The sequence below is a fragment of the Pagrus pagrus genome (genome assembly GCF_965226575.1).
Source record: "Pagrus pagrus genome assembly, chromosome: 16".
NCBI lineage: Eukaryota > Metazoa > Chordata > Actinopteri > Spariformes > Sparidae > Pagrus > Pagrus pagrus.
In genome coordinates this window covers 14295976-14310117 of record NC_140200.1, presented here as the reverse complement: position 1 = coordinate 14310117, position 14142 = coordinate 14295976, and the positions used below count along the sequence as shown (strand labels likewise).

General features: G+C 40.6%; 2 protein-coding genes across 2 annotated transcripts; one reads left to right on the top strand and one right to left on the bottom strand.

Moving 5' to 3' along the window:
* The first annotated feature begins 3220 nt into the window (after positions 1-3220).
* On the top strand, positions 3221-11000 carry rd3 (retinal degeneration 3, GUCY2D regulator). Its single transcript, XM_084378040.1, has 3 exons — positions 3221-3560; positions 5718-6031; positions 9453-11000. The coding sequence occupies exons 2-3, from the start codon at positions 5742-5744 to the stop codon at positions 9817-9819; spliced, it is 657 nt and encodes a 218-aa protein (XP_084234166.1). The 5' UTR covers positions 3221-3560; positions 5718-5741; the 3' UTR covers positions 9820-11000.
* Positions 10569-14123, bottom strand: LOC311271995 (uncharacterized protein). Its single transcript, XM_084378041.1, has 7 exons — positions 13982-14123; positions 13599-13671; positions 12575-12736; positions 12260-12321; positions 12087-12173; positions 11815-11904; positions 10569-11724 (listed from the first exon to the last, which is right to left on the bottom strand). Exons 1-7 carry the CDS (start codon positions 13982-13984, stop codon positions 11674-11676), a joined length of 528 nt encoding a protein of 175 aa, XP_084234167.1. The 5' UTR covers positions 13985-14123; the 3' UTR covers positions 10569-11673.
* Positions 14124-14142: the final 19 nt, after the last annotated feature.

Genomic DNA, 14142 nt, shown 5'->3' with positions numbered 1-14142 from the left:
AACAAATGACAAATGATAATGATATTTATCGACAATGCAGCAAAAAGTCCACCGGCAAACACACTCTCAGTTCAGTGTGCAGATGGAGTCGAGTTGTTTCTGTTCAGAGCATATTGTACACCACTTAATGCTGCACACTTGTGGTCAAATTACAGAAGATCAAGCTTCACGTAGCTCATAATGATGCCTTGAGAGTATTACTTAAATGACCTAGATGGAATAGTGCCTGTGAAATGTTTGTAACGTAACCCTAACCCAGATGTAGCGACATTGGTAGAGCTGTCACTTTTATTTGAACTTTGGGTCTGTAATAAAGTCAGAATTAAATCTAACTAACTAACTAACTAACTAACTAAGTACCACCACATTACAAGCCCATAATGCAGACCATGTTAGTGTTGTTGTTCAGGCTCTTATGATCCATCTGTGCTTCCCCTGAGTCACACTGACTCACTGCCTATATCTGACTCGTCCTGATCACCTCATGGAGATTATGAGGTTTATACATCTGGATCAACGTGTGTGTGTGTTGGACAAAAACAAATTGATTAAGAAGTGTGTCATGATGTCAAGGGATCTGAAGCTTGGTCTCTGGTGATGTGATGCCCCCTGTTGAAACAGATATACAGCTGCATAATCAAAACAGACCAAATGTCATTCTCAAACGACTTCTTCTTTAAAAGAATCATTTCTGATTGTGCTTTACTTGCAATATAATGTGATATTTGATTTGTGATAAATCCTCATATCCGCACCTCTGAAACTCAATCGTTAGCACATTTTATATTGTTTGTTTAATCGTCCCAATATACTGTATACTGTGATGCGTCTTTTTTTTAAACGTATACACACACGTTGATCCTGATGTATAAACCTCATAATCTCCATGAGGTGATCAGGACGAGTCAGATATAGACAGTGAGTCAGTGTGACTCAAGGGGAAGCACAGATGGATCATAGGAGCCTGAACAACAACACTAACATTGTGTAAACAAGATGGATGGATGAATAGATGGATCACTATTAGATATCGCTATTAGGACATCTAAAAGTCTTCAAACAACTCCTTTAAAATGCTCATTGGTCGATTGGTCTGAATGCACTTTTTCACCTCTCTCTTGCATAACATATAACAAGATATTCAATCATGTTCACGCAGTCTGAACAACAACACATTTAGGTGTCACGTGACCTTGTTGTGTGCCACATCAGATGATTCGGGTCTAAAAGCTCCTGCGTCAGGACACATGGGTGTCTCTTCTTCAAACAACATCAGCGCCCGGTGACGCAGCGACAGAGCCCCGCGGCCGCTCTCTCTGAGGTTCACACAGAGTTGATGGAGCGAATCACTTTAGGGGATTAACACTGTCATCTGTTTGGATTACAGGGAGAGCCTACCTGCCCATCTGTCAGCTTTAGGCTGACACTGCCTTTACATGTGGAAGGCCTCACCCTCACTCACTCTGTCCTTATTTATTTATTCAGATCAAAAACACGACACTATGGCCCTGAAAGGAAGAGCTGTAAATGTCTGGATTGTGATGCTGTTCCTTCTGAGTGCTTCTTAACTCCCAGCTAACGGATGAAATATCCTCTTGTACTTCATGTAATGTATGTAAAGAAAACTACAGACATGATCTCTGGAGATGAATCCACCTAAATTCACCTTAGAGATCATCAATGCTTCTTTCTAATAAGGTAAACATTATAAAAGGTTAATAAGGTGGGACTATATCTTAATCGATAATGAATTTTAACTCCTCTCTCAAAGGAAAAAGGTCAAATTTTCCTCCTGAGGCAACCTTGTAATCTATGAAATGTCCTTATTAATGCTTATTACTGCTAAGCTATTTAAGCCATTCATAACAAAATCATGCAGTTAGTTCAGTACAGTTTAAATCTGCATACGTTTTTACTCCCTTGTTCTTTAATTTATCACTTACTTAACACATGATTTTAAAAGTGCCTATAAAGATTAATATTACTAGCTTTAGTGTTACAGTATGTTATACTAATAAAAATAAGATGAGATGAGATATTTGCACTAAAGTAAACGACAGACTAGAACTATTGATGAGCGAGTTTTCATAGATTTTTCTCAGAGAAATCATTTTGATATGTTACAGGTGTAAATAATAAAATTAATGATGGCTGAATTCCATTTAGCTGCTTCACTGTCGGGGTTCTGGTGTTGTGTATGTTGGCTCACTGTCACAAAACAAAACAGATCCATTGTTAATGTTATTAGTAACGTCCGTACGACTATGAGTGGTGTGAAAGTGTCACAAGCAAGAAATGCTGAAATCTGAAACTTCTTGGTGTGTTTGACCCTCTGGGTCACTGTAAACAGGCCTGGTGTTTACTATTTGTATGATTCCCTTTTAGATGTTGATCACCGTGTGCAGGTTTCACAGTTTAAACCCAATCAATTTAAATTCCTTGTAATAGATTTAGTTGCTTTTCATTTAAGAACGCACAAGATAAACTCTTTAGAAATCACACTGGTTTTCTGTTTATGCTGCAGGCTGCTGGTGTTTCTGCTCTGACTAAACAGAGTTCATAGTTCACCCTGCATTTTTTTTTAACCCTGAGGAGGAGGAGGACGGAGGAGGGAGAGGATGACGCCGGTGGCGATGCTGCATGTGGTGGAGGTGTGACGGGGATTTTAAGGTTACTGAGAATATGTGCAGAGGGAAACCGTCTGAGGTTAGCTGCTCACACCCACACACAGAATAAACCAACAAACCTTGATATCCACCTACACAACGACTGCATATTCAATCTGGACCCTTTTACTCGCTGCTTCTCTATCATCTGCACTGCCTCATCAACATTTCCTCCTGCAATTAGCACATTTCCACCCTTCCTGTAATTCATGCATGACTGCTGTGGGCCGGTGAGACTCATTATCTGTGGGAAGTCAATTTACACCAGCTGACCTCTTGCAGATGTTGCAGCCACTCGCCATTTAACTAAGCTGCCTGTCGCCTGCTGCACGGTGAGCCCACACCCCACTAACCCTGTCCTCAAAGCTACATCCCTTGATGTCCCTTTCCATCTCGCCGCTCAACCCACTGTGTCCTCTTTATCTGCCTCTTCATCGCTCTCTAGCTCCCTTTCAGCTGATGGAGCTTATTGTGGACAAATAGGCTTAGGAGCATGCAACTATGGCAACGGCCAATCGTAAAAAGCTACATAAGCACTTCATCAGGGGCCGTGATCCAATGGCTCCCGTTGGAGATGGTGCCCCCAACCTCCCGCAACAAGTAAAGGCAGGCCAGAGAGGCTCCTGGGAGGGAGGAGGGGAGAGACGAGAGAGAGAGAGAGAGGTGGAGATAATACTGTGGGACTGTGTGAGAGGACGGGAGAGCAGAGAGAGAGAATCCATTTCTCTTCTCTCTCTGCTTTTCATTCAGACAGTCTTCTCTCTGTAGATACACATTTCTGATTTCTGAGGATTTTCTGCCTTGCAGTAATTTTGATTCTTGTGGAGTCCAAGAAAAACTTAAAAGGAAGAAGAAGAAGAAGAAGAAGAAGAAGAAGAAGAAGAAGAAGAAGAGGTAAGAAAATTATTCTGTTTCAAAACTGTTCATTATCAATCCCTGGACCAAATGATTGTGACCAGCAATAATTCAGCATATTCAGCGGCTCTGTTTGTATCCGTCAGAAGTATAGCCAGCAACACAAGCGTCCCTGAACAGCAGGGATTTTACTGGGTAAAGAAAGACATAAGTGTTCAATTAAGCCGGAAATGTCCTGGGGAAATAAGTCAATTTCAGCTCACTTATCTTCAGTCAATCTGCAGGAAATTTATCAGCAGATATTCAGATAATCATTTCAGTTTTTATAGCAAAAATACTCCAGATATGATTATTATTTGTTCTCAAATGTGAAAATGTTACACTTTTCTTGGCTTTGCTTTATAGTCAATTGAATATTTGGGGTTTTGGATTGTGTGTCAGACTAAACAAGACACTAATCATCAGCTGCGGTAGTCCTGTTTATTTATTACCCTGCACATGTTTCTCTTCTGTAAAAGAATATGCATTAAAACAATATTAAAAAACATGGACTAATAGTGCAGTCTAACATGCGGAGGCACTGTGACGGGAGACTGTTGGCTGGATGTGTTTGACTCCATTTTGAAGGGTTAGTCCACAGGTTAGTGCAGGGCTGCCTCACTACAGCACATGTAGAGTTGTATAAAGCGTGCACAGCTGCTGTGGGCTGGAGGTGACCTCGTAACCTGGACAGATTACAACAAGATTAAAAGAGGACAGATTTGAAAGTAAACAGCCGTCTAATCGAAGAGCTACCGACAAAATGTGTACAGGTGCAGCACAACAAGTGTGTGTACTACTGCTAAGAAATACACAAAGTAAGCAACTAATGATTATTTTCTGTATCTAAAATATAAATAATTCATTAATTGATTGAAATGAAAAATTCCCATCACAATTTCTAAGGCTCAAGATGCTCGTTCTTCTTTCAAGTGCTTTTTTTATCGAACCCGGGCTAATCTGATGATTACTTTTTGATAAATTGCCTAACAAATAGTACAAAAAAATGCCCAGTGCAACTTTCCTGAGCCCAAAGTGGCGTCTTAAAATGTTTTGTTTTGTTCCTACAACAGTATCACACCAAGATATTCAGTTTACAGAAAAAAATGACTGGTTGCTCTATTTAACACAGTGTAGGCAGAAACTGTGTCAGGGAAAATGTGAGATAAAGTTGATTCCAAAGACAATCCAGGCACAGAGCAATGACTGCTGTATTTTCATAGTTTTTTTGCATCCAACATTATTGAACCGATTCTGAAAATAGCTGCAGGATCAACTTATCGAGTACATTTTCAGATGAAATTCAGTTACTATCCCAAAAGACAGAGAAAAGCAGCAAAGACTAACGTTTAAGAAGCTGGATCAAGAGCGTGTTCAGCATGTTGTACATGAAAAATTACTTTACCGATTCTTTGAATATCAAAATTGTTCCTATATCATTTATCTTCCATCGACTAATTCATCAGTTATTTCAATCTTATAATCACAGGCTTGCAAAAACAAAAGGACCTCGTGTGGCTCAGGTGGTCCTTTTACTTCAAAATAATGACTCACACGACCTTCAGTAGTCTCTTCTGTAGGTTTTTGTTCTTTTATCACAACAAAACAACAAAAGCCCGACTGTTGAATGGAGCTTGATCGAATACAGCATCTGTGGGAGCGGATATGACACCTGCTGAACAAAGAGCCAGTGGATGAGGACAATGAGGGGGGAACGCTCTCTTTTAGGATTATGTCGAGATGTGAAAACAGCGTGCAGTGGATGTGGTGTCACACATGATGTCAAACTAAAGCAGATGTAAGGTCTCCACAAACGCTGAATTTTCAAATTGCCTTGAAAAACACTAAATCGACTGAACGAGACACTCAATTAAATGTTCTATATAACTCTCTGTTTTGTTTTAGTTCTCTCACATTTCTCTGCAAAGTAGATACTTCTATCACCATCAAACCTCTCAAAGACGTCTCATCATGAAGTCTTTCATACTTCGAATAAAAGCAAGCAAATCTAATCTGCAGGCAGTGTGCACTCTCCTTTTATTCTCCAGTCACACATAACCTTGAAAAATCCACTTTGAATTTGAAATCAATTAACTGAGCAAACATCTGAAGTAATGTCAGTGTGCTGACCACCTGTACAAATCTCTCCCTCCGCAGGGGGCTGTGAAGAAGAACAAGGCCATGGCCTCCTGGTTCAACTGGAATGAGCCGTATCACCGGAGCCCCCAGAGGGACCCGGCAGACGTGGTGACCGACACACTGATGGTGGAGTTCAGCTGGCAGCTGAAGGAGGCAGAGAGGCTGCATAGAGAGAGGGAGAGCGAGTACAGACGCCTCAAGACTGGAGTGGACTACAGCTGGCTGGCCAGCACGCCTCGCTCCTCCTTCAGCGTCAGCACTGGGGAGAAGCTCGGCCTGGAGGACCTCTGCTCCAAGGTGCCGCCGCCCTGCTGCGGCCTGGTCATACTCAAGTAAGGAGACAGGAAAACTCATCATGTAGCTACAGCAATATTACAGGAACTGAAGCACGCAGTCAGAGAGTTACTGAGGTTAAATCTTTGAAATGGTCCTTCCAGTTCGACATAGATGGATTCCTTTACTCCTCTTTCAAACCATCTGTCTTCTCCGGCCAAGATGTTCACATTGTTGTCCTCAAAGGAATGATTTTTCCCTTTAAGATGTTAGTGGACAGCAGAGTCTTGACCTGAGGAGTTGGTCCTCCTGTGTCGTGCCATTCGTTTATGGAGAGGTTGTTTTGTCTCCCCAGTGTACAAATCTGTGCGGTCCTAGCTGCATTGAACAGCAGAAACTACATTACTCTGTTTATGCCTGGTGTTTTGTCCTTTGGATGGACAAGTTTCTGCCTCAGAGTGCTGGTAGGTTTAAAGTGAACTGGGATATGATGTTTATTGAAGATCCTCCTGAGTGTCTCAGATATTCCCGTGACATAGTGAATGACGATTTCTGATCTCCTCCTCTCTGTCTGCTCTGGATCTTTTGAGGTTTTGACAAAGGTCCATTTTGGGTAGTCACAGGTTTTAAGTGCTCCCTTTATGTGCCTCTGTTCCTTCTCCTTCCCCTGGACTTAGTGGGCACCGTCTCAGCCCGATGGTTTAGGGTTCTGATGACCCCCAGCTTGTGCTCCAGTGGGTGATGAGCGCCGAACATCAAGTATTGATCTGTATGTGTAGGTTTTCTGTACACCTTGGTGTTGAGGCTTCTGTCTTCAATGTGCACTGCAGAGCACAAGAAAGGCAGACTGTCTCCTCTGACATCGTCCCTTGTGAACTTGATGTTGTGGCTAGGAGCAGTTCCTGTGAAGGTAATCAAGGCTCTGCTCTCAACTTCTTCCATGTAGAGGTTGGCCACTACTGGGGACACCGGTCTGAGTGGTGCTCCTTCCTTGTGTATCTTGGGGAGTTCATAGATACATGGGATGGCCTCCCCGGGGTGCAGTCTGTAATATAATGGTTCTCCTCTCTCTCTCTGGCAAGAGAGAGGAGAGGTTTTGCATATTTCATTTGAATATTTTAGAGCAGATTAAGTTTTTCAAAATGAAATGAAAGCATTTTCATAAAATCCCACTTCCCCCATTTTTTATTTTCACTTCATGTGGACCACAGGTAGACCAAGAGTCACTTTGTTGAGGTGGATGGTGTGTAAAGAGAAACGACAGGCTGGCGCCCAGATGTACTTCAATTTCAGAGAAAGCGTTAATTACACTTCACAGCCAATCTGTCAACTGAGGCCTCTTGTCTCCAGCTAATTAAAGCCACACAAAAATGTCGGTGCCTGTGTGTGTGTGACTTCTACTTTCAATTAGCACCCCACTGCTTCCTCACATTAACGCCGCTCAAACTGCCTCCCAAAAAACTGTCAAACTCTAACAAGACACCTGAGGCCCAAACAGATGCCCAAACAAGCTCAGGACACCTCTGCTGCAGATTAAAGGACAGTGACACCAAAGAATTACAGAGCCATGTGCTGGTTGGCAGCTGATCAATGCCCCTGACGAAGCCTCTCCCTGTCTCTGCCACGCTTAATGTTTGTCTCTCGGTCGTCAGATCACGTGAACAGATTTTCATGGAATCACAAGGACAGTTGATCCGATACTTTTTTCCATTAAGACGCAGGGCAGGCCTGGATAGCTGGTTAGCATGCTAACTTCAGTGGATATCCCTGCAACACAATACATAGACATCTCTGACGTAATGGCAACCCTGTTATTTCTTCACTTTCTGTTGATAGTTTTTGTGATGATAGTTATTTAAACTAAGCTACTGATGTTTCTGCTGCTCTGACATATTTTCAGTATGTAGAATAAGCTGAAAATCACAAAAAGCTGATTTCTTCAAGGGGCAATTTTTGTCAGATATTCAAAACATTCAAAAGATGAACTAACCTTAATAACAGAGAGTGAAGAAACAACAGCATTGGTGTCAAAGTTGTTTATCTACTGTGTTGTAGAGATGTCTACTGAAGAGAGCCTGCTAACCAGCTAGCCTCGGCCCATTCTGTCTCCTAATTTCACTTGTGAAAGCAACAAATATGCATCATTACACTCACAAAATGTCAAAAAAGGAAATATGTTTACAGTCATTTTCCTCATTAAATAGAAAAATACAAACGGAAACCATCTGAACTCAAAGTTTCTCTCTTCTGACAAACTAAGTCGAGCTTAACTAATCGTAAAACACATTTAATTCGTTTTTTCTTCCCCCTTTAGATTCTGAGCGAACTTCGAATTCTGGCCATTTCCTACAAATTACACCTTTAAAATCAAGCATTTCTATATGTGAATATAAAGTAGTGCAGCATTTGGTAGTACATTTTAAAGAAATACCTACTTGGCCTTTACAGATGTGTTGAATTTAAAATGTGAGTAAAAAGATGAACGTAGACTCAAAATCAATTCCTGAGGAGAGGAAATGTACTTTTAACAGAGGACATGCATTTGAAAGGTCCAGGAAAAGCTAAAAAAGGACCTCGAGTGAGTTGAGTGACTGTTTTGAAGTTAAAGAAAGAGCTTTCATGCTGAATCAATAACTCTGATTAAGTAAATCCTCTACTAAAGGTTAAATAATCTATAAAGTTGAGAATTACAGCTTACTCCTGTATTTCGGATTTTGACAGTCGGGCTGCATTTCCATGTACAACTGAATGATGAATTGTGCCTTTTAATGAAACCTTTTCCCACGTTTAAATGAAGAGATATTACTTTTTCACATTACAGCCTTTTACTAACGATCACAGTGACGGTTACAAAAGGTTTAGATAGCTACACATATAACATTTAATAAATACCACTCCAGCAATGAACATGATTTCTGTTCAGAGCTATCGTGTTTGAGGGAAAGTAGGCCAATCATCAGCTAACTGGATGCACTTACTGGAAAGCATGCTCTCAAATAGAGGACTATTTAAGGGCTTATTAAGGCCTTGGCTCCTGTTGTTAGCAGGAGGAGGAGTAATTGGGGGGTTAGCTGGAGTGTGCTGGTCACACAGGTGGGGAGGGGGCTGATGACTGTGATCCATGTTGCCTTTTATAACACTCGCCATTATGTTGGTGTGGTTTTTGCTCAAAGGCCAGAATAAAACCTTGGGTAGAAATACACAAAATGAGGCCCTCTCTTCAACTCATCTGCATGGGTACATATATTGATAGAAATAAGAGATATTGTAAATATATTGATATCTACGCCATGACCCTCTGTATCAGTTAATTTATATGGCTAACAAAATTATTTACAACAAATGGAAAAACACAACAGTAAAATACACAGTGATGTGTGAATAGTCTAAAAGTTTAAAAGTGATTTAAAATAAGTAATAGTAGGTATAAAGTGTACATCAGAATATAACGGCCGGTGTTTTGTCTTTTGTTCTGCACAGGTTCAGGGAGGCCATGCAGGCCAATGAGCCCGAGGTGCAGGAGGTGCCCGGCCTGTTTCGCTCCATCCTCCTGGAGACTCTGGATCAGCTGAAGGAGGAGCAGGAGGCTCAGCGGCTCGCCCGCCAGTGGAACAACAAGCGTGCCATGAGCATGTCACTCGTGAACTTCAGGTCCCGCATCAAGATCAACCCGTTCGGAAGCACAGTGGGCCTGACCTCTGCTGCGGCTGACGGGGCGGGTTTGAGCGACCTCAAAACGGTGTCAGAGGATGTGGAGAGAGGGATGGAGGGGGAGGAGAGGGTGCAGAGGGTGTGGAGCATGCCTGACTTCAGATACAAAGGAACCAGCAGCAGTAAGGTTGTCTGATGTCAGGCGTTCATGGGACAGTGATGGTGGGACGCTTCAGATGCTGAACTCCGGGACCCTTTGCTGCAGTGTGTCCACCTTGCACCAGAGGCGGCAGGATGAGTCTTATCATCCTTCCACTCTTTTCTGTATGAGACCAATCAGCATTCAAGGCATCCGCTGCTTTATCTTAACACCTGCAGGGGCAAAGCCAGGTGTTTTTCCTCAGATCTTTTTTAACTTGACAGCATCTTTTGTTGGGGATTGAAACAGTTTCAACCCTGCGTGAGATTATTGCAATTTGCAGTGATGTGTCTTATATTTTGTAGGCATTGGCATCTGAGCCATAAGGGCTATTTGCTGTAGCCTGGTAGGGATGTTTATGTCATTTAATGGCTTTCTAAAAGTTGCAGGAACAAATGAAAAATGCTTGTGTTGCCAAGTCACATGACACAAAATGGCTGTTGAGGTGCAGAGACAGAATGTTTCGCATGAGATTTATGTATACATGTTACTCATGTAGTCTTAAAACAAATGATCTGTAATAGTTGATACTAACGTAACGTCATCTAGAGGGTGAGTCACGCTCTCCCCTCACAGACTGCTCTTTGTTTTCTCCCAGCAGCACACAAGGACTCAGCACAATAATTCATCTTCCAAGGTCAGCAAACTGAAAGCTTTCCGTCTGTTATTCATTTGCAAGATGGTGTATTAAAAGAAAGAGGCGCAAACAAATGTTACCAGACCTTCTGGAATTAAACATTTCAAAGTAAAATCTTCCCAGCAGTTTATTGCCGTTTGTTGCTTCGTTTGTTTGTCACACAGCAAATTTCAACAGTACACAATACGTTACTCCATCATCCATATAAAGCTTTCAACAGGATTGATATAGGGGAACTAACAGTGATTGTATATTATATTTCAATTTAATAACAGGACTGGTGCTGAAAAAATATCCATGACAGAGTTTGGGGTAATGAATGTTATGAGTAAGAAATACAGAAATCAACAAACAACGCAGAATTGATTCTCATCATTTTAAACAAAATGTACACATTAAAAACTATGATGACACTGTGGTTCTCATCGCCAACATTAACTGTGGAGACACGATGGTCAGTTATCTACAGAACAATAAATGCACGGGCCAGACCAACATGTAGTAAAGTTGGCATGAACGATTGACACAACCAGCAGAAAAATGTCACCAAGTGTCATCAAGTCCATGTCACCTGGGGCCGAAGACTACATTTTTGAAAATGATAACAACTCTGGGGGTGTGAAAATAGAAAGAAGTGATCTTAGCAGACCTCTGCTGTTCGCTTCTCATCTCAGCTTGTGGCTAACATTAGCCGCTATTAGCGTACATTAGCATAACACACTGGAATCTCAAGCAAAACTGTCTGCAGCTGAGTTGCACTGTGGGTAATTTTGCCTGGTTATGACGAGTAGAATCCCTGGAATAAAAAAAGGGGTGAACACGCGTTGAGATGCCAGCCGCTGGCAGTTCATGATCAGACTGATGCTGTCTAACTACAATTTTCACCTTTAACTGATCTAGGTGGCCATAGATAAAATTCTGAACGACACTGCGCAACATAAACACATCTCATATAACAAAAAACTATCAGACTACGCTGAAGAATTAGCCACCTGGGTGGTAATGTGAGATGCTATATTTTCACCACTTCACTGCATGAGACACAGCTCCTTCGCTCTGGCTTGGTGCCGCCCCTGTGTGTCGATGTAAGTGGCATTCATCATCTCTTTCTCAGAAAACCCTTCATTATTTTTTCTTGGAAAGCTGAGTTGTTGTGTCCTGAGTTCTGCTGACATGTCCAGGCCTGAGAACCGCTACTGGCATACACAGAGGCATCACAGGGTAGAGTTCAAGAACTCAAGAAGTTCTGCTCGATTTTTATCCCGCTGTAACAACAAAGGCAAACTCAAATAATCAGTTGTCAAACTATGAAAATGCTGCTGAGTTCTTACTTAACAGCAAAAAGGTGAGATTACCTGTTTGTCTTTCTTTGACTTCTTTACTTTCATCTTTATCTTCTTCCCTGAAATCATACTGTACTTGCCCTTTTTCCGGTCCTTCAAGTACTAAAAGAAAAACAATGTACGTTCAAGAATATGAAAATTCATTCATTTAAATATGATTCATCAACATCAACTATCAATAACTATGTACAATAACAAACAAAATATGTTTTTGATGTATGTATTTATGGTCACACAGGTAAGAAAATGAATTTCTGTTTAATGCAATCTTAATGGGAAGTTACCTTGGATATCTGTACAGGTCCCGCATTTTCCTCTCCTTTAGCTTTCTTGTCTTTTTTACGTTTATGTCGCTTCTCTTTCTTTCCTTTCTGCAAAAAAAAGTTTGACTTAGTTTCAAGTGAGTTACTTATAAAATATTTTTTGTAAATACATGAAATAAAATGCACTAGATTACTTTTTTGTGTTGTTTCTCCTTTTTCCTTTTCTTAGACTGCTTTCTGGATTTACTCCGAGAGTCTGAAAAACAACGACAACAACAAAAAAACAGCACAACGAATCCTTTTATTTTCACAACAGTACCAATATCCATAGACATAAAATGTGGATTTAAAAAGCAATTTGTAGGAAACATTAATTAAAAGCATATGAGATTGATAAAATTCAGCACTGAAGAAGTCTGTAAAAATGATATTTTAGGAGAAAGTGACCACAAAAAAAGTTTAGCCACCAAAGGTTCTCAGATGTGCTCAGACTTTAAAGACACACTTACCGCTACTGCTAGAGCTACTCGAACTGCGGCTAGATGAGTGTGATGAACCCGACGAAGAAGAAGACGATGAGGATGAAGACGATGAGGATGAGGAAGATGAACTGGAAGAGGAAGACGAGGAAGATCTACTACGGCTGCGTTTCCGTTTCCCTTTTTCTCGTCCTGAACAAACAGAAGACAGAGACACAAATATAAACCTTTTTTAATAATTCCAGTGAAAGCAAGAAGCAAGAAATGAGCACCAGCCATGAGGAAAACAAAATAGCTACAAACTGTGGGAATGAACAACCACAGTGACCTGATGCACTGATGATATTATGGATGTCATTAGTTGTAACCCAAGTCCCAACTATTCTCCCATGGTTCTCCTAAATAAAAATATAAATATCAACTTTAAAACCATGTAAGAGTGTGATATTTTGAAAAAAAAAGAAAAGATATCACTTACACGAAAGAAAAACATAAATATGATGGATATTTTTTGTTTATAGCAGCAAATAATATCAATACCAATGACATTATTCTTGAGTTTGCAAAAGTATCAACATTTTTTCCCCCCAAATGTATTTATTTTTCCAAGATGAGTAAAAGTTCAATGATCAAACTGTAGTTATCACACCAAGGGCTATTTTACTGATATTCTAAAGATTGTATAATTTTCTCTTTTAAAGTAACGAACAGGCCACAATGCAATTAATATAAAATAAACAGAAATGTGTATGGGTGAGGAACCTCTATGCATTAACACGATGACTCAACAGTTTTGCAGCATCACGTACATATTTGCAAGATTTTGCAGTAACTGAAGTTTATGAATAAATAAGACAAATTGTTTTAGCTCTTCCAGCGTTTAAAGTTTGCATGTGGTTAGTTTATTTTCTGTTTAGTCTAAAACAACATTACATGCACACAACTTTCCTCCCAAAATGAGAAAACAACAGTAAAACAGTGGAAGTGTCTATATACGAGTCAAGTTTTGGATATGATGGTGAGTTTCATGTGTCTTCTACATAAGCAGTCTTGCCTCTGCTCCTTGATCTCCTCCTTTCATCTGATCTGGAGGTGGAGCTGGAAACTCTGCACTCCGCTCTCGTTGACTGGAAACATAAGAAATGTTGACAAACATATTTGGTGTGTGTGTGTGTGACAGGACATGATTTTTTTAGAAATGAGATCTGAGCTCCAGGAAGATGGCGTTACACATCACACAAGTTACGCCTGACCATTTACAACAGGTAACCAAATGTCTACAATAAAGACACCTCTGGTTAAAGACTCTTACGTTGATTGTCCTTTATGTAGCTTAGTGCTTAACGTTACCTGGGCTACGTTTACTAAGCTAAAGCTAAATGCGTTTTAGGCTAATAAATAATCTAACGCTGGTGAAAGAAGAGGTTCTTTACTCACCATTGCGCCAGCAGGCTGCGGTTAATATATCACATATATAGAGAGAAACGGACACAACAACCGCTGGAAATTGGTAAAAATATATATATTTATTCGCAATTATCTCTAGTAAATTAGCATCAGCCGACAGTCTTAGGAGACATTTTGTATCCCATGATGCA

Coding starts and splice junctions, on each gene's coding strand:
- LOC311271995 (XM_084378041.1), bottom strand. Junction 12,737..13,598: donor GAGGAGATCAAGGAGCAGAG/GCAAGACTGCTT, acceptor CTGTTTGTTCAG/GACGAGAAAAAGGGAAACGG. Junction 11,725..11,814: donor AGTCAAAGAAAGACAAACAG/GTAATCTCACCT, acceptor TTGTTGTTACAG/CGGGATAAAAATCGAGCAGA.
- rd3 (XM_084378040.1), top strand. CDS start 5,742: ATGGCCTCCTGGTTCAACTGGAATGAGCCGTATCACCGGAGCCCCCAG. Junction 6,032..9,452: donor TGCGGCCTGGTCATACTCAA/GTAAGGAGACAG, acceptor TGTTCTGCACAG/GTTCAGGGAGGCCATGCAGG.